General features: G+C 39.2%; 1 protein-coding gene across 4 annotated transcripts in view; it reads left to right on the top strand.

Annotated features, from left to right (window-relative positions):
* LOC134533290 (S-adenosylmethionine synthase) overlaps positions 1-16,146 on the top strand; it is a 169,654-nt gene extending 153,508 nt beyond the window's left edge. For all 4 annotated transcript variants that reach the window (XM_063370752.1, XM_063370753.1, XM_063370754.1 and 1 more), the window contains exon 10: positions 15,326-16,146. In XM_063370752.1, coding sequence (XP_063226822.1) covers positions 15,326-15,431 — 106 coding nt within the window. In that variant the 3' untranslated portion in view covers positions 15,432-16,146. The remainder of the gene's footprint in view (positions 1-15,325) is intronic.
* The last annotated feature ends 2,311 nt before the right edge of the window (positions 16,147-18,457 follow it).

Here is an 18,457-nt window from a genome sequence, read left to right as displayed (position 1 = left end):
GTGTTAGAAATTTATTGGTGGTTAGCTTCCACCCATACATCTGAGGAGGCAGCTCATGTCCCAACCACGTCTGGACTTGGTGATATGTCCTCAGTGAATGTTGTTTCGCTGCCCCCTCAGTGGGTGGAAGGCTTGAGATGTCCGGTTTTATATTGGCTACCGATTTAACAAAAGATTGGTAACGGTAAGCGTTTAAAGACCTCTCTTTAGGTTGGGCTCCATACCACCTCAAAATACACTTTTTTCCAGCTTCCTCTATATCATCCTTTGTTGAGGAAAGGTCTGAGAAAACTGCAGCAGCTCCCTGGACATCTGGAGACTTCAAATACATTTTGATAAATCCAAGCTTACTCTTTCGGAAGGCTGCTGAGGTGGTATCGCACCCAGTGAAGGCATGTAGAAAAAGTATATCCCGCAGCCCCTGGGTCTGAAGCTCCTGGGTAGAAAACAATGAACGATTTATGTTTCCACGTCCAGGCTTTACGAAAATTATATCCTGGTCACCAGGTGTTTTGGCCATCAACAGGACTATTAGGTCGACATCCTCACCTATAACAGCAACAGCAGTGGTATGTGATAACTCTACAGCTGTGTCTACAATGAGGACATCGGCATCGTTCTGTGCTTGAAGGGTACTGATTCCATGTGCCTGTAGTATGACCTTTAGTATGTTAATCAGTCGACTTTTGTTGTAGACATTTGAAAGGAAGTCTTCCTGCTTCACAGTTATGACTGTCTCCTGATTAAAATGTATGTCGGCTGACTTTCTGAGATGGTACCGCCTTTGCTGCTCAGCGACCTTGGTACTTGATGATGATCTCGTGTACCCATCAAACACTACAGTACAACTCCTTCCACGATAGTGGCTGTTCACGAAATTGGCATACCCATCACAAATTACAGATATCGTGGAACCTCTTGGCCATATAACTTTGTGGAGGAGAAGTCCTCCGTCCATAACAATGTCAAAGTGTGTCACATGAACTTCTTTGGTTGTTGCTTTGAGCTCTTTGTAGAGAACCGACTTCCTCGATTTCCTCATCCCACCCTCATTGAAGAAAGCCAAAGGGAAAGGAGCTAATTCATATTGCAAATAAGTTTTTAAATCTTGGTCAGTTTTCTTGCTTATGGCTATGCGTTGGAATAGCAAAAAAGGATCCACCGACACTTTTTCGTCATTGATCTTGATTGACGAGCTTACAGTCGAAAGGGGGAGTGCTAGATTTTTTCGAGACAGTTTAATATCAGAAAATGGGCAACTCACCATTTTAGCTATTGCTTGTTTACCAACTGTAACAGCATTGTAGCATGTGATTGTTTTGTCACCAACCACCCCAGTCGCAATGGATATTATGTCGCAGGTGGCCGGAAAGGGAAAATATTTCCCAAACCACTGAATTAGTTTGGTAACATCAGCTGCATCCCTAATTTGGCGGGCTTGTCCAAAATCTTTGTGCTGCTCACTTGATGTGAATAGAACCCCACAAAACTCTTCTATGGAGGTACAAATATCATGTGTCGCACTCATTCCAACTACCCATTTGCTGAGTGTAATATTTGTCACACCTCTACCACGAGTCATGCCACCTTGGCTAGAAAATGCTCGCATAAGGGTGGTCTCAATGGTCATATCGGACCACACCCCTGACCAAAAGCGATCAGATTGGCGCATTGTAAAGTAACTGCTATTTACAAATTTGTTGTACTGTTCGGCTGTCAGTTTTGAAGACAGAGTTTCCATATCTTGGATGTATAAATGGCATGACTTGGCATAGGGAAAGTGCCCTGAAGCATGAAAGTACGGGATCATTCGCTTCACACAAACAAGGTGTCCTTTCCAATCCCCAGACCTCTCAGCATGAATGTACTCTTTCATCAGGCATACCATTTTGAAGTACTGCACCCAAAGTTTTGCTGTTGGTCCCTTATCACTGAGTTGATCCAGTGCAGCTCTGAATTTCATGGACACTTCTTTAAGGTGAGAGTTTTTATTTATTGAAAGCACAGAGGGAGGCTCGTTAAGAAAATTTGATGTAACTTCTTCAATACATGTCTGCTCTTCTTCTGTCAACAGAATGTTTTCTAATATTATGTTTGACAAAGCTGTGGTTGCGAGCAAATGTCCTCTCACTGCCCTGGCAAAAGCACGGCCTTGCAGCATTTTGTCTACTGACAGAGGAGCATAGACAACACTTCCAGACATCAAATAGCCAATGGCTCCCAAAAAGGACATCAGGATGTGGAATCCCCCAAGACGCACCACACATGTTGAAAGTTTTGAGTCAGGTGGAGCAGCTGCCACAATCTCTGGCCTTCCAATAAAGAGGCTGGTCAGACGTAACGATCAAGCACTGTTGCTTAATAAGTTTTCCACATAAATTAGCTGCATATTGTAATGCTGTATAGATGGTATCGTAGCTGGAGGGAGGTGAATTTATGAAGGGAAGAGGTACAACTCTTGTCTTCTCGCTGAAGTGTCCTGTTGTAATGTACTGCATGTATCCTTTCCACTCTGGTATTGAAATACCTTGATGTTTAGCAACAAACCACAAGGTTTCATGAGGATAAGGATGTTCTTGTTCATCTGGGATCACCAATTCTTGTACCTTGACTTTTCGCAACCCCACTTCCTTGCCGTGAAATGTTTCGAGTGGAATAATCCCGAGTTTTCCTGTCTCCCGCGATGTTGGCATGTTGATCAGTCTAGGAATGTCGGATCCTTTCTCCACAGAACTGGACGGTGTAAAACATCTGATACCACCCATAGCATGAAAAGAATTGAGCCCGTCGATAGAGCACACATTAAAGTCAGCATTGTCAAATACGAATTGGCTGAATGAGTCTGACTTGAAAGTTGGTTGAGCATGCATGAGAGCAGAAAATTCCAATGTTTGGGCTTCATAATACGATGAACAAAAACCCAAATTCGCTAGAACATCAATTAGTCTTTTAGAGGCATATTTCCTGTGGAGAAAGAGGGAAAGACTGCTCATTACTGAAGACGTGAATGTGCGTGGTCTGACAATCGAGGCGATAGCATGCCCAATAGCAATACACTTTGTCTTTGTTTCTTTGACTCTTTTTGTTTTTTTCATCATCACATCCTCTAGAAAGGTTAGTAAGGTTCGAGGGAGAGCTTCTGCATCCTTAAGGAAATCATCACTAGGGGGATATTTTTCATAAGTGTACAATTCACTCTGAATATCTTGCCGAATGATTTCGGCAGCTTTTTTGACAATCCTGAGTCGTTCATCACATGCATTGTCCTCCTTGTGTTCGTACCAAGCATCACGTATCAGTTGTTGCCCAGCATCTCTAAAACATAGCACTGGAACTTTGAATCTGTTCGAGCCTTCAGTCACTAGTATACGATCCCCATACTTTGCTTCAAGTTGTGCTTTTATTGTTTTCCATACAGGTTTGACACCAGTGACGACACCAAGTATTTCGGTCTGTGAAAATTGGCAGTCAGTTGTCTCTTCAATGTAGGCACAAATTTCATCCATTGCTCTTGTAACATTGGCAGACTGGGGCAAATGACTGTCTAATTGCGGTTGAGCATAATAATGCTTAACAAATTTCAAACGACAATCATTGTGATAAACACCCTCCTCAGCGACGAGGTCGTTAATACAGGATAAGCGACCTAATACTTCATTGCCCCAACTATCTTTTCTTAACGAGGCGGCTTCCAGACATGTTTTTTGTAACTCAATAGTGCGAACATTAAACACTTTCCTCCTTTTATTCAGAGGCTTCTTGTCTTCACTTTTTATAGGCTGTCCACAGAAGAAACAATTCTTCTTAAAATCGAATATTGGAATTTTAGATCTCACAACCGCCGGTTGTGAAGATGTTGATGCTTCATATTTTTTCAAAGCTACAATCGTATTGTTCCTTGTGTAATTTTTTCGACACAAAGTGTGGACAAGAAATGACTCCAAACCATCTAGTTGTCGTATTTTGCCATCACCCCTCTCTTTGCTGGCTTTTTTAAGGGAATGTATTCCCTTTTGACTCACCTTTGAAACACCGTCACTTGATTCACTTATCTCTTCATCACACACAAAACACCTACTACTCATTGTGACGCTAAAACACTCTTGATATTGAACAACTACTGTAATATGTGGCACATATAAAAAGTTTCTCAACCGAACGCAACATTTCACAAGCGCAGTTGAGATACAACTGAATGGTAAGGAATCTGGTGTTGGGCCCCCAGCTTGCGAGCCCTTCGGAATTCCTGAGGGGGGTGAGGGGTGGGGTTAACGGTCCCCATTGTATGCGAGGTTCGAGTGGACGGCCTGGGGGCGGACCCTGAGAATATCACGCTGTCTGAACTTACAAGGTCGAACAAAAATGACCTGAGATACAGTGAGTCACTGTATCTCTACAAAGGAGCCCTGAAAGATCTTCCATTCGATTCCCGGTGCCAAAAATAGTATGAAACGATACCAAACAATATTACAATTGGAGAACTATATATGTACCTGAAAAAACATTATATATACATGTATACAAATAATTTATTTATGTGCCATTTATATATACTATACATATAATACTATTTATACGCATAAATATGTATATATTAACTTATATATAGTTAGAGCAGTAGAATAGCGAAAAATACGGAAGTTAAACTATTCTGAAAAATCTCGCGATTTACACAAATAGGTAAAATTGCTCTAACTTTACAATGATTGAAGATAAAACTAAAATGTTTGGTTTTTCTTAAAGAAAATTTAATTCTCTACAACTTTCTTTCTGCATGACCATCACGTAACACGAACGGATAAAGAGTTATCTAGTCAAATAGGGCAAAAAAGTAAGAAAAAAACATTTCCCCCCTAAAAATTAGTGAATTTGAACGCCAATATCTCATAAACTATGCGAGATAGAGAAAAATTGAAACGAATACATTTTGTGGAAAATTTTATCAGCTTTATTTTAGTGTAGATTGGTCTTTTCACTAGAGCGTATAGTTTCCAAGATATAAGAGAAAAACCGAAAAAAGGGACCTTCAACTCCCGCTCACCACATAGAAGTGGGGACTTTTAGTATGTTTACCTCCTTACTAGTCCAAACAAAGTCCCAAAGTCAAAAATTGTGTTCCTTCCATTTCCCTCTACACCCCCCTTTTGAGCATTCGTTGACTGGACTAGAAAGCCAGCGCAGCAGCTAGTAAAATAAGAGAGAGAGGCAGAGAATGTTGTCACTAGTCCCCCTCCCACTTCGCTTCCTCGTCCCAGCAGCTACCTGTGAGTCATCCAGTCCTCCGCGCCAGCTTAGCAACGTAGCGTGACAGAAGTCGTGGTGTTTAGTCCTGTAAACTGTCAAGGTTACTTGATGGTAGGGACCCCAGAAAATGGTGAACCGCGAAATACACGAAATACCGCGAAATTGGGCACTATTTCACCGTTTTCACGAAATCTGCTATTTTTTCACAAAACACGAAACTTTGCGCGAAATCCACGTAATTTCCGTTACCAAGAATGTTTACATTGGTCGGATACTGTAAATAATCTTACTATCGATTGTATTGCTATCGCGTAACGAAATCGATTGTAGTTACAACATGGCGGCAAACATGTATATTTACGTTGCCGCTATGTAGCAGCGTTACGAACACAATTTTCGTGTAGTTGGTATTAGTTCTCAAAAATTCTAGCGCACAGAAGCGAACACAATATTTACGCTTACATAATAGTTTCATTCTGGCCGAACACAATATTTTTTCGTGTGCGTGCCACTACGGCATAAATGTTTTTACGGTGCAGCTTGCAGTAGTGTTTTTTTTTATGACGTCTCGGTTACTCGTTATTAATTTCCAAGCATCTAGTTAGTAGTGCTTATTTTTGTGTTAAGATGCCGAAAATATTTACGGTTTTCGATTGAGAACGAGAGATGAAGCAGGAAGGATTTTATATATTTTATGTTAAGGATAAGATAGTAATGTGTAAGTTTTGCAATGTTCGTGTGGACTGGATGCGTCAAGACACATGCCTAAAACACGTTTCTAACGCAACTCATAAAAAAAAAAATAATGTGCGGCATCAACGTCGACTACCGGTACTGCAAAACAAACGTCTATAGGTAGAGCCAAGATTATATGGTTTTATGCGAAATCGCGAATTTTCACGCGAAATTCATCCCAAACCGCGAAAAATGTGAAATGTTTTCTAACCACAAATAAACACCTCAATATTGATTTAAATCGTTAACTACCGACTATTGGTTGATTGACAAAAATTCCGTATCTGTTTGTAGAAGAAATGGTCGTCATCCAACTGCAGTGTGGTGGTTATTTAATGCGTTAATTATTCATCTTAAAAAATTACAAGATATCACAAAAATTGACGATTTCACGAACAAAAAAAAGATCGTTATCGGAGTTAGGTTAGGGTTTTTAAACGCATCTAGCCACTAGAGATCACGCAATATTAACAACTGACGATCGTAAACTTAAAATTATCAAGTTAACAAACACAACAACGTGAAAAATCTCAGCGCCTTGTTTGCTGTATCCTTTGAAAAATACACGTGAAAAAAAACTGTATTCATTAAATAAATACGTATGAAAATAAAATAAAAGCGAACATTGATATTTAATGATCACTTAATATTTAATGAAATTTCACTGTAACGCAATTTTGTGTGCTTGTTGAATAAGCAGTTTACCCTGAAGCCTTCATTTTCATTTCACACTTCACAGGCGAGAGTGCCAAAATCGTAACATAATCGAAGTTTTCCGATCGCTAATGAAAAAGCACCATATTGCAAGGATTTATTTATTTTACGGTCATTAAATATTTTAAATAACGCTTACCTACCCAACCCTCCCGGAAAATAAATAAAAACATTTATTTCACTGACCTGACATAACCTAACCTTTTACTTCGGGTTGAGTATATGGCTCTCTCGCCTGTAAAAAGTAGGCTTCCCGCGGTTTATTTTTTCGCTAAAACTTCAGTAAATACAGTAGAACCTCGATGATACGTTCCCATTTCATACGTTTTCCCGTGTCATACGCCGATTAATTTTGGTCCCGCCGAAAGTACTATATTTACAATGGTTTACTTTCCCGGATCATACACTTATAAAATCATTAATTTCCCGTTTCATACGTTTTTACGAAGCGGAAAAGCCCTAAAACTCACAAATTTTTTTTAATATTCTGCCTTATAAACTCCGTTTTAATGCTTTCTTTTTAAAAAAAGTTCATTGTTTACTTTTGCAAACGTAAGAAAATAACTTTATCGCGCCATAGATATGGATAGTATCAGGAAGACTGTGCACTTCGCTAGTAGCATCTATGGCCAGCATCAAGCGAGACTAGTGGCGCAAACTAGCAATGATGAAAAGTGTGCAAGCGCTTGACCAAGGAACGGATCTCATATTTTGTGCATTCATTAATCTTTGAACTGAATATACCCGTTTGTTATTGTTTTCTTACGATCGGATTGTATTGTATTTTACGTTTCTCAAGTTAAAATTTTATTGAAAATTGTTCTGTTGCATAAAGTTGTTTGTAAAATGAAACAAACAAGCAAAAATTTGTGATTTTTTTTTACAATAGCCTATTTTTTTATATTTCTAATTTAGGCTTGGTGACTTCCCGCATTCCAAGAAAGGACTTTTTAACATTTTGTAAGGCCACTGTTTCTCATGTCAGCTTTACTTGATTATGGACTGTATTTTACATTTCTGGTGGTTTTATTATATGTATATATAATGATGAATTCATTTCTTTCATTAATATAATGCAATTACTTACACATATGTATTTATGTTTAATCTGACATTGTGCTGGTATGCTAGATTGGAAAAAAATTTTATTATTGCCATTCCCTTTTCATACACTTTCCCGCATCATACACCATTTTTGTGCCCTCCGTTGAAAAGTGTATGACAGGGGTTCTACTGTACTAGTTTTTGGTACCTCCGGGCTTTGTTTACAAATGACGTGCATAAATGAAAGCTAAATTTCTTAATCATGCCGAAAAATAAAGCTACTGCGGCATCACGTGCTGACGAGTTTAAGAATGAGGGATTATATGTTAGTGACGGAAAAATACTTTTCTGTAAATATTGTAATTGCCGTTTGGAGCATGAACGTTAAGGACACTGTAAACAAGCACATAATTAGCGACAAACATGTAAAAGCTAAACGATCCCCATGCAATTTGAAACGACAGCTTTCTATCCCAGAAGCAGGAGTGGCGCAAATATGCGCAAAAAAACAAAAGGAAGATTTTGTTCTCGAAACTGTTGAAGCCTTTGTAGCTGCAGGTATTCCTCTTGAGAAACTTGACAACAGCAAGCTGACTGCATGGATGCAGAAGCATGTAAGTGGTGCTGGTGATCTTCCAACAGCGGATTGGATGAGGAAAAAGTACATTCCCCTACTTAGAGAGAAAAAAGAAGTGGAAATCAAGCAGCAGCTCTTGGGGCAAGATGTGGTCATACTCGCAGATGAAACCACTGACAAGAGTAATAATTGTGTTTTCAACATCTTGTTTAAAATTCTGAAACCAGGTGCTGAACAAGATGTTATCTTAGGGGCTTCTTGTGTCCTTGATGCAGCAAATGCTGTTTGTTGTTCTCGGGCAGTGATTGATGTATGCTCCAAATATGAAGTCAAAGAAGAAAACATAATTGCGTATGTTACAGATAGTGCCAGGTACATGACAAAATCTGCTGGTACCCTTGAAGGTGTATTTGGTGACCACATGTACCACATACAATGTTGGGCCCATAAAGTAAACAAAATGAAAGTGGATTATCCTGAATTTGCAGCTTCTGCTTTAAAGTTAATATGGATACCTGCAACGAATGTGGACTCAGAAAGATCTTTTTCTAAGTATTCTGTAGTTGTGACAGAAGATGATCTCTAAAACCAATGAATGCTGAACTGCTGACAATGGTGGCTTTTTCCTGAGCTTAATTATATTGCATTTATAGAACAAAAGTTTAACTGTAGTTTCTATTTTAATTAATTTAGACTCTCTCCTGAACTCAGGAACAGTACTTACCTGCATAAGAATACTGAATATTTTAGTTGTTAATTTTTTATGTACTCTCAACATAGTATTGTTTAATGTGCATATTTTAAGTCTCTAACCACGAATTATTGAAGCATTTGATCAAGGCAGCTCTGCTAGGTGTGTACATGTTATTACATGTGTTTTAATTTTTTATGACGATAAAGACGTAATCCACAATTCTTAATGACGAAAAGTCCTTTTTCATAACACCATAAAATCTTGGCTCTATCTATAGGAGCTGCTTTGCAAACTTTAAAAACATAGTTGTAAACAAACAACAATTTATAATTGACTTTGTTGAAATGATGGTGGGGGCAAACATACCTTTTCAAAAAGCAGAAGACCCAAACATGAGGACCTGGTTAAATAAATATGTTCAAGGTACTGTGGTTTAGTATTTTTATTGCATTTTTAAATTTTTTTATTATTTTTTATTTGGTTAAAAACAGATGGAATAGAACAGGCTAGGGGAACACAGGGTTGCTGTAAAGGAGACAAGACCAAGAAGAAAACTAGAAACACTAAAAACTTTTTAGTGTTTGCCAACTGAGTGCATTTTATGTTAAATATTACAATTTAAAAAAAAAATTGAAGCAAAACAATCCTCGTTTGCCAATTTCAATTTTAATTTAATGTATCTCACCCAATTTTTACACAGATTTTTTTCACCGCTTTTGTCATTTTTTTACACCGAAATGAGCCAGTTTTATTTACCATTTTCTGGGGTCCCTACTTGATGGTCATAGTCCCGTTCCTGCCTGCCTCCCTCCTTCCTGCTTCGTACCAGTTGTGACCATACAGCGCTTATCATCTTCCATCTACACAGCAGAGTTTAAGTATTTTCCTGACGCATCACCACACATCAATTTAAATTATCATTTGTTTCATAAGTGATTACTTAACAGGTACCACAAAATACAGTAGAACCCCGATTTAACGAAGTGCTACGGTTACCGAAAATGTTTACTCTAAATCGATGTTTCGTTAAATCCGATTTACCGATTTTCAATGACCCCCGCACTCATAATCGCGTACCTACGTTTCCATATCGTAGACAGGGTCGACGCTGATATCTTGTGCTGCCGTGCTATCTCAGACTTTGTCAACATTCCATCTTCAAAGTTTTTTATCTCGCTCGTACGGCCCCCGGTTCGTACGTACACCTCGGTCGTACATACAGATTTTTAGAAACTGAAAAATGAGGCATAAAAAAAGTTTAAAAATATGTAAAGTGTAAGAAATACGTTAAAGTTTATTAAAATACAGTCGCAACCTGCAGCGTTTATAACAAAAATGAGCTACATACACATTGCGTCACAGTAAAAAATAAAAAAAATGGCCGCAAATTGATGGAAATTTACCGTCCATAGCGTGCCGTACGCGGAGAAAGGTCATTGTACTCGGTCAGCTGCTATTACTGCGCGGCGTAGCCGCCGGCTGACTCTTTGTTCGCTGAGCTGCGCAGCACTTATAAAAAACGTATTCCAAAAACTAAACACCGCGCACAAAGCTCTTACTGAGAATAATAGAGCTGTAGCAAACCGTATGTATTCGGTACTGACTAACGGGTGCGCCATCTAGTAACGAGTAACGAAGCGTTACACACGGCTGCATCTCGTTACTCGCATTTTTCGTATGTTTTACGCATGCGCGCGCATATTCGATGAATTTGCGTTACAAAAACAATGTTCGTTTATTAAGTAAAGTATAATTTGGAAATTCGTCGTCCAAGTTTTTTACTGTTTATTAAAGGTATTGTGTGTGTAGACAAAGTTTGAGATTGGAACAGAAACAACGTAAGAAAGTATTGTTTACAAATTAGAAATATGTATGTTTTTGTTTTTTATTATCGCCTATTTTCACATTTTTTTTTTGTTATTATCTTAAAAGAGATAATGTAAAAAAGCCGCATTAATGAGATTTAATTGTTTCTTGGTTAACAAAAACTGTTAATTATCAAATATTGATAATTGTTTATATTCCATTTATTATTATTTACGCGACGTCATACTGTACGCGTACGCAATACGACTCAATTCGTTGCTGCAACATAACATAGCATGTTATGCAGTATCAGAAGTAACGAGTTATGTAACGTGATACGATAGTAACGAGTACTAATTGTTATAGTAACGAATACATACGGGGACGCTTTTTTTCGTTACTTTTACACATCTAGAGAATAATGATAATGGCGTATTGGTGTGACGTGGTCACAAGTTGAAAAAACCTGGAGGATGGGAAAGGGAATATTTGGAAACGTGTGATTATTGGCTAGCACTGTTACTATGCGGGCGTGTTTGGAAGATAACGTGGTGAGTCAAGCCAGGCATTGGAGGGGGAGGGGGATGCAGACAAAGGAACCCTTCATGACGTCATGTGTCGCAGACAGTCTATCTATCCAGGCGCGCGCAATGGCACGCACCTACGCAATTCAGTTACAGCGCCCGCAGCTTTTAAGCAATTTGAACAATTATTTTTTAATTTTTTCGTATTTGGACAGATGATGCAAAGGCACATACAGTAGAACCCCGATTTTGCGAACACGGATTTAACGAAAACAGCTATTTAACGTAAATGTTTTCAGGAACCATCAAAAAAACACCTATTTATTAAAATAATAATATAGATTTCCAAAAAATGAAAGTAAATAGTAATGGAATCTTATTAAAAATTACACTTTGTGGTGTCAGTAATAGAATGGAGGTACTATATATTAATATGTGCCTTTGCATCATCTGTTCAAATACGAAAAAATTAAAAAAGTTGTTCAAATTGCTTAAAAACTCCGGGCGCTGTAACTGAATTGCGTAGGTGCGTGCCATTGCGCGCGCCTGGATAGATAGACTGTCCGCGACACATGACGTCATGAAGGGTTTCTTTGCCCTCTTCTATGCCTGGCTTGACTCACCACGTTATCTTCCAAACACGCCCGCATAGTAACAGTGCTAGCCAATAATCACACGTTTCCAAATATTCCCTTTCCCATCTTCCAAGTTTTTTCAAATGCCACTTGAAAGTTTTCGTCGGAAATTGTCAAATTTTGCACCATTTCAAGTGCTTCACCTTTCAATGAAGAAATCAAGTAGTGAAGTTTCTGTACTTCTGGGAGAGATTTATTGCCAACGATCAAACCCTTGAATGTGTCCCTGAATTGTACCCATGTTGCAAAATCACCAGAAAATGTAGGCAGATTGACTGCAGGGAGATGTAAATAATTTGGTTTGTCATGGGTAGATTTATCTGTTGAACTGAGTGTCATAAATGTTTCTAAGTGGGCCTTAACATGATAAAACATAGCTTCAAATTCCGCTCTGTGTTCACTATGGTCAGTTTCTTCATCATCCAATTCCAATTTTAATTGTACATCGTCAAACCGTGACCATAAGTCGGGAAGTGCCTGTAATCTACTAAGAATCTCACCAATGTTCTGAGATTCACCGTAATTGGATGCAAAGGTTTGCATACGAGTCAATGAACCCTTGTACACAGCGCGTTGTTTCTTAAGTCGTTTGCACTGATCCTTATCCATGGTCGAAAATCGACATACAATATACAATGGATATGAGTAGAAGGATTAGTAGGGACAAGGGAGGCCTGTCATGATGTCTGACTAACCTGTCTCTGTTCAATGTTGATCCTGAAGAACCACTGTAGTAGTCCAAATTATACTTCGTCTGCTGGCATTTTCACTCTATTGCTGGGAATACTTGTCGCGGATGAACGCTAGTTACAATGCGCGCGTAGTTGCGTTTTTACTGCTTGTGCCTCGCCGGAAACATGAGCGGACGCGACCGGGAATGATTGCGATGACGTAACACGGGAAGCTCCCAAACTGCACCAAGTCTCTTACACAAACCCATTGACTGTTCGTTACATTTGTATAAATTACGCCACTGTATTGTTAGTCGTGTTTTCATAGTGCGCGGAACCGGTAAACACTCACTTGTCGTACCGATCCGGCCCGGAGGACCAAAATGTTGCAAGCTTACTATGATGCAGGGCTGTGAAATGATAACAACATCGTTCACTGTAATATTTACTGGGCATCTCTGTGTGCAGTCCACACGCAGAGCCTACAAACACACTGTCCCCTCGCGAGCTCTCCGCTCCAGCTTCACGGCACCCCTCTGTCCGCTACCCTTCAAAACTGGTTTCATCCTCCCCTGCCTGACCCTCTCCTGCCAGTACAGTCTGTCCATCACCATTATTGATACACAACATCAAACAATAGCCGTATATACTTTTTTGTTAGATAGTTTAAAATATACAGCATTTGGTTATTTTTTATGTTTAATCATGGAGTACCAAATTGCTGTGTTTGGTTTATGCTATAATAAAGCATTTAAAATTTCTACTGGATTGGGAATTTCAAAAGTTGGCAAGTATAGATATAATTTCGATCGAAATTACATCAGCATAATATATAGTCACGGCAGGTCATTTCCCGTGGCAGCAGCAGCCACAAATGGACGTAATTTGGCCTCGCTGGTTCGTACGTACAACTCGGTCGTAAGGACAAATTTTGGAGAACCGTGAGTGTATGTAGAATCGAGGTTTCACTGTATGTGATTAAAATATCGTCCAGAAACTCAACAGCGCTCGCAGCGCAAATAGAGCCAGCACAACTTTTATCGCCATCTTGTAATGTGTTTGTTGTGGTTTTCGATATGAACGCAATCTTTGATGCGTTTCACATGTTTATTCTCGGATAATTCTTTTCCAGTTTCATCATCTATGGCGATTGCACCAAGTTGTTTATGGTTGTTACGTGACGTAAATAGCGGGATGGATTCGATTTTTGAGACGTAATTCGCGTGAAAGTATTGTATTGGACTAAATGGGAACTAAACGGGACCTTAAGAATATAGTGCAAATAACGGTAACGCAAATAAGGGGTTTCGCTGTATTTTAATATGGTTGCAGTAATCCACTGTGAATTTTAGTAAAATCTTGTTAAAAAGTTATGTTCTTTATAATTCTTTAAAGTTTAAAGTGCAGAGATGTGAAACCTCTTAATTTTCATGTTCACGTCACCATGGCCGTATGGTTTACCATGGCAGGTAGTACAAACAAAAAATTAGGTTGTTTACAATGGCAAACATATCTGCCATGATCAAATAGTTAACGTTTAGTAAATAAAATTTACATTAGTTTCTTTAAACATTGATGGTTTTGTATAATTTTTTTTTAAGGTTTACTATTAACTGCAGTGCTGCTGCAACGTAATTTCCGAAAAATGCTTTCGCTTAAAGTGGGAAAGTAGATACTGCATTTGTACTGTGGGGAAAATGGCTATGCAAGTAAATAAATACGTTAATCACAGAAATTCGTAAATCTCAGTTCCGTAAAAAATATTTTATTATGTAGTTTAAAAATTAAATTTGCATACATTTTAATATTTCTTACATTTTTCGAAGGAGATGTATTTTGCAAACTTTAAAAAAACAATGCAGGAATCGGTCATGGTCGATTCCAAAACCATTGTATTCTGAATCATGTGATTATGGTGGAATCGGTGGAACCGACCGATTCTGGAATTGGAATCGACCCATCACTAATCTAAACCCATTTCATGCCCAAACATTCTGAGCATTGTGACCCCTTCTTTTGCAAGCTTGTTTGGGTTTTGTGTGTGCTGGGCACGTTAAGCAGTGCCGTAATATCCAACTTGTACAATATGTATCAGGCCGTTCATGGTAACTATGGTACTGCATACAAGGTTATTTTACTATAACATTTACTTGCACAATAGGTATCTGGCCATTTATGGTAACACTGGTACTTCAAGTTTATTCATCATTAGCTGTTCTTTAGTTTTCACGTGCTTTGTGCGCCATTTTCAACTAGGTGGACTGCAAATAATAGATGTGTATTTAGTAAGTTTGTTACTTTTTGAGTTGTTTGTAGCTTTTTTTGATAAACAATTATTGCAGCGAATTGTACATTAAATGACTGCTTTCGTAGACAACCAAAAAAAATCGTGACTCATAAATTTATGGAAAATACTATAAAAAATGTGGGTTAAAATCTTGTTACCTAATGAATTTTCCCAGATATTTCGAAAGGACATCGATTTGAGAGTTTTATCATCAAAATTAATTTTAATTTCAATAAAACTATATTGGTTTTTATGTTAGTAAAGATAAAAAACACTGCATTGATTACTTTTACCGTGTATGTAATGTGGATTTTAAAAACTAAGTGCCATATTAATATGTTTAGCACATATGATAGATAGCAGTGAGTACGGTCTGGTGGCTCGTGTGTCGCAGGGACCTGAATCTGCGCAACCCCATCTACCAGCAGACGAGTGCCTACGGCCACTTCGGGCGGGACATCTTCTCCTGGGAGAAGCCCAAGCCGCTACTGCTCGACTGATGAGCGCCTTGCGTCTGTTCACACTTCTTTTAGGTTTTAACACACACACACATTTTTTATTCAGCTGCATTGTTACCTCGTGTAGCTGTTAGCCTGCTAGGTATTGTTGATTGTAGCTGTGTACAAGTCTTGTGGCATTCTGAACCTTCGTGAAATTCCAAGATTCACCGTGCTGCCCTTGATCGTGTTACGTTCCTTAACCATCCGAGTGGCTGTGAAGTGCTGGCAGTGCCACACGAGAGGCGGAAAGAGGGAGTGAAGGGAATCTGAAGAATTTTTTATTCTGTCTTGAGGGAAGCAAAGCAGACCTCTTAACGAACCACAGTTGAGATGTTATTTTCGACTGCAAGGTGTGTGGCTTACGAAAGCGACTTTACCACTAGCGTTTTTCTCAGTTCTGGTGGAAACCACACATTTTGTGTTGTGTTTACGAAAAAGAATCTATTGGAAAAGAGCCTTTCCGAAAACACTCCGGTTTGTTAAGATGCCCGGGCGTGATGCAGCAGTGATCGATCGTGCCCTCTTGGTGCAACCAAGTGCTCGTTTATTTATTAATATAATTGTTAGCAACTCTTTTTGCATTTTCAGTTGTGCATACAGTGCACCTCATGGGATCTGCTGCAGCTTTGTTCATCCCTCGTAAATGTTTCCACTTTCATTGTGATAATTGTTTACATATGAGATGACAACAAAATAAAAATAAGTTTCATTTCCATTGAATTGTTTTTCTCTGTCTATCCCTAGTCATTGTTTTGACAGGTTCTTCAGGTGTTTGTGCCAGCCTCTGCAGTTCCAACTAGGACTGTATTGATACCAATACATCGGCCAAAGTATTGCAGGTATTGGAAGAAAAATACGCAGATGTACCCTCTTTTATCACATAATCGTCGCACTTATATTTTAGACCATCAAATCTGGGATAAAAATAACTTCTCTCGTAAACGTCGCATGTTTTTGCTCCCGCTATTAGATGCCGAGCGCTTTGTGTAGGTATCTTTTCCGTATACAAGATGTATTTTACAATAATGTAGAAAGCGCTAGATGGCATCATTCGTGTTTGGTTATGTTGCTTCCCGTATAGAGCGTTTACATGTTGAATATCAATCTCGCCGAGTGCATGCAACATGCACTGTCAAGTGATGAGTTAACTACATTTGATGGCTCGCACTCTTTCGTGGCAAGTGTGTGCTACGACAATAGTTACGCGTTAGTTCACGTCACAGATTCAAGTGGCATTCGCGTCACAGTTTTGGTGTTTCTAATTAAAGTTGAAGAAAGGTTTTTGTTGCACAATTTATTAATTTAAATTGTTTGGCGTGCTCTTTCAAACTTCACTTTTTAAATAAACGTACTTTCCATAAATTTTGGGGGGGTGTTTCATAAATATAACTATCTAACAAATTTTTTTTCTCACATAATTGTCGCACCCCTACTTTTCAAATTTGATTTTAGAATAAAATGTACAATGGTTATGCGAGAAAACATGGTATTAACATCTTAAGTAAAAGTACATGTTTTCTCATTCATACCATTAACAATTATTTTGGTAAATTGTACGGGTCACACCTTTCCTTTCATGGTTGTGGAGGGTGGGTTATTTATAGAATTCCAAATTTTAGACATCTCTCTCCTGAAACAGCATTTTAAAAATTCCTTCTTGTTTCAGATAAGATAAGTTTTTTTATTTTAACATGTACAATAATACAGCATGAAGTGCTATACGTATATTGGTATTGCAGTTAAAAAAGAATTTGTTTTTGGTTGATTTACCTTACCTGTTGTGTATATACAACTGTGCCAGATCAAAGCTTACCGTGACGCCACTGCTCTAACAACGGAGTGTTGCCAGATGACTACTTGCAGGAGTAGTATCCATCCGCCAAATCCCACGATAAGCACAACACGTGTATTATTTTACCGAACATTACCGCCCGCCAAGACCGGCTGAGGTGTCCAGCATTATCATAACACAATTTACACTATATACAGTATGGTAAGTCACTTGATGCACTATCACTATTGTTGTGGGAGACGATACAACTTATGTACCGGACGCCGCAGTTCTCATTTCGGTGTGCGTACGTCTACCACTCTTGTGATGCCATCATTCCCAGGGCGGAGTTTGACGACTCTCGCTAGACACCATGACAGGGGTGGGACATGCTCTTCTCCCACCTGAAGACCAGGCTGTGTCGTGTGCCATTTACCCCGAGGCTGCAGCTGTTGATACCACCGTGTCCAAAACTGGTTGGCAAGTGCACATACCATTTTCCATCTCGGAGATATAGATCGCTATCTCCATTCTTCTCGTAAGGCTCGGGCAGCGAGACCAGAGGCCGACCAATTAGAAAATGACCAGGGGTAAGGGCAGCCATGTCATGCGGGTCAGAAGAAATGGGAGTGAGAGGCCTAGAATTCAGAACAGCCTCGACTCGAGTAGTGAGCGTCATCAATTCCTCAAGAGTAAACACTTGGCTGCCAATGATTCGCCTTAGATGGTATTTTGCTGATTTGACCGCAGCTTCCCAGACTCCTTATTGGTGAGGAGAGGCAGAAGGCAAAAAATTAAAGGTGATCTCATGCGACATAGCGAAGCTTTCCACTAAGGGGGATTTAAGAAACTGTTTAAAAAACCTGGCCCAGCTGTCTCGAAGCACCGATAAAATTAGTGCCACAATCAGAGTACAAATGAGGGCATAGACCTCGTCTTGACAAATCGAGTGAGAGCAGCAACAAAACTATCTGAAGTCAGGTCGGTAACCACCTCTAAGTGCACAGCTTTGTGACAAAACATATGAAAATGCAGCGTTTACGCTTCAGGCCCCTGAACTGTGCCGGGACCTTTCAAAGGCTGGACACGTTTATCTGCCTTCGAGGCTAGATCCAGACTACAGTCAAACCTCTCTGAAACGACCCCTCACAGTTCCCAGGAATAGGGTCGTAATAGAGGGGGGGGGGGGGGGGGGTCGTAATAGATGTTTTCAGTTGATTTCAACCCCCCTCCCTCACAAAACGCTACTCCCTAA

This window comes from Bacillus rossius, chromosome 6, assembly GCF_032445375.1.
Source record: "Bacillus rossius redtenbacheri isolate Brsri chromosome 6, Brsri_v3, whole genome shotgun sequence".
Lineage (NCBI taxonomy): Eukaryota > Metazoa > Arthropoda > Insecta > Phasmatodea > Bacillidae > Bacillus > Bacillus rossius.
The sequence above is the reverse complement of the archived record's forward strand: the minus strand, read 5'-3'. Positions and strand labels throughout refer to the sequence as shown.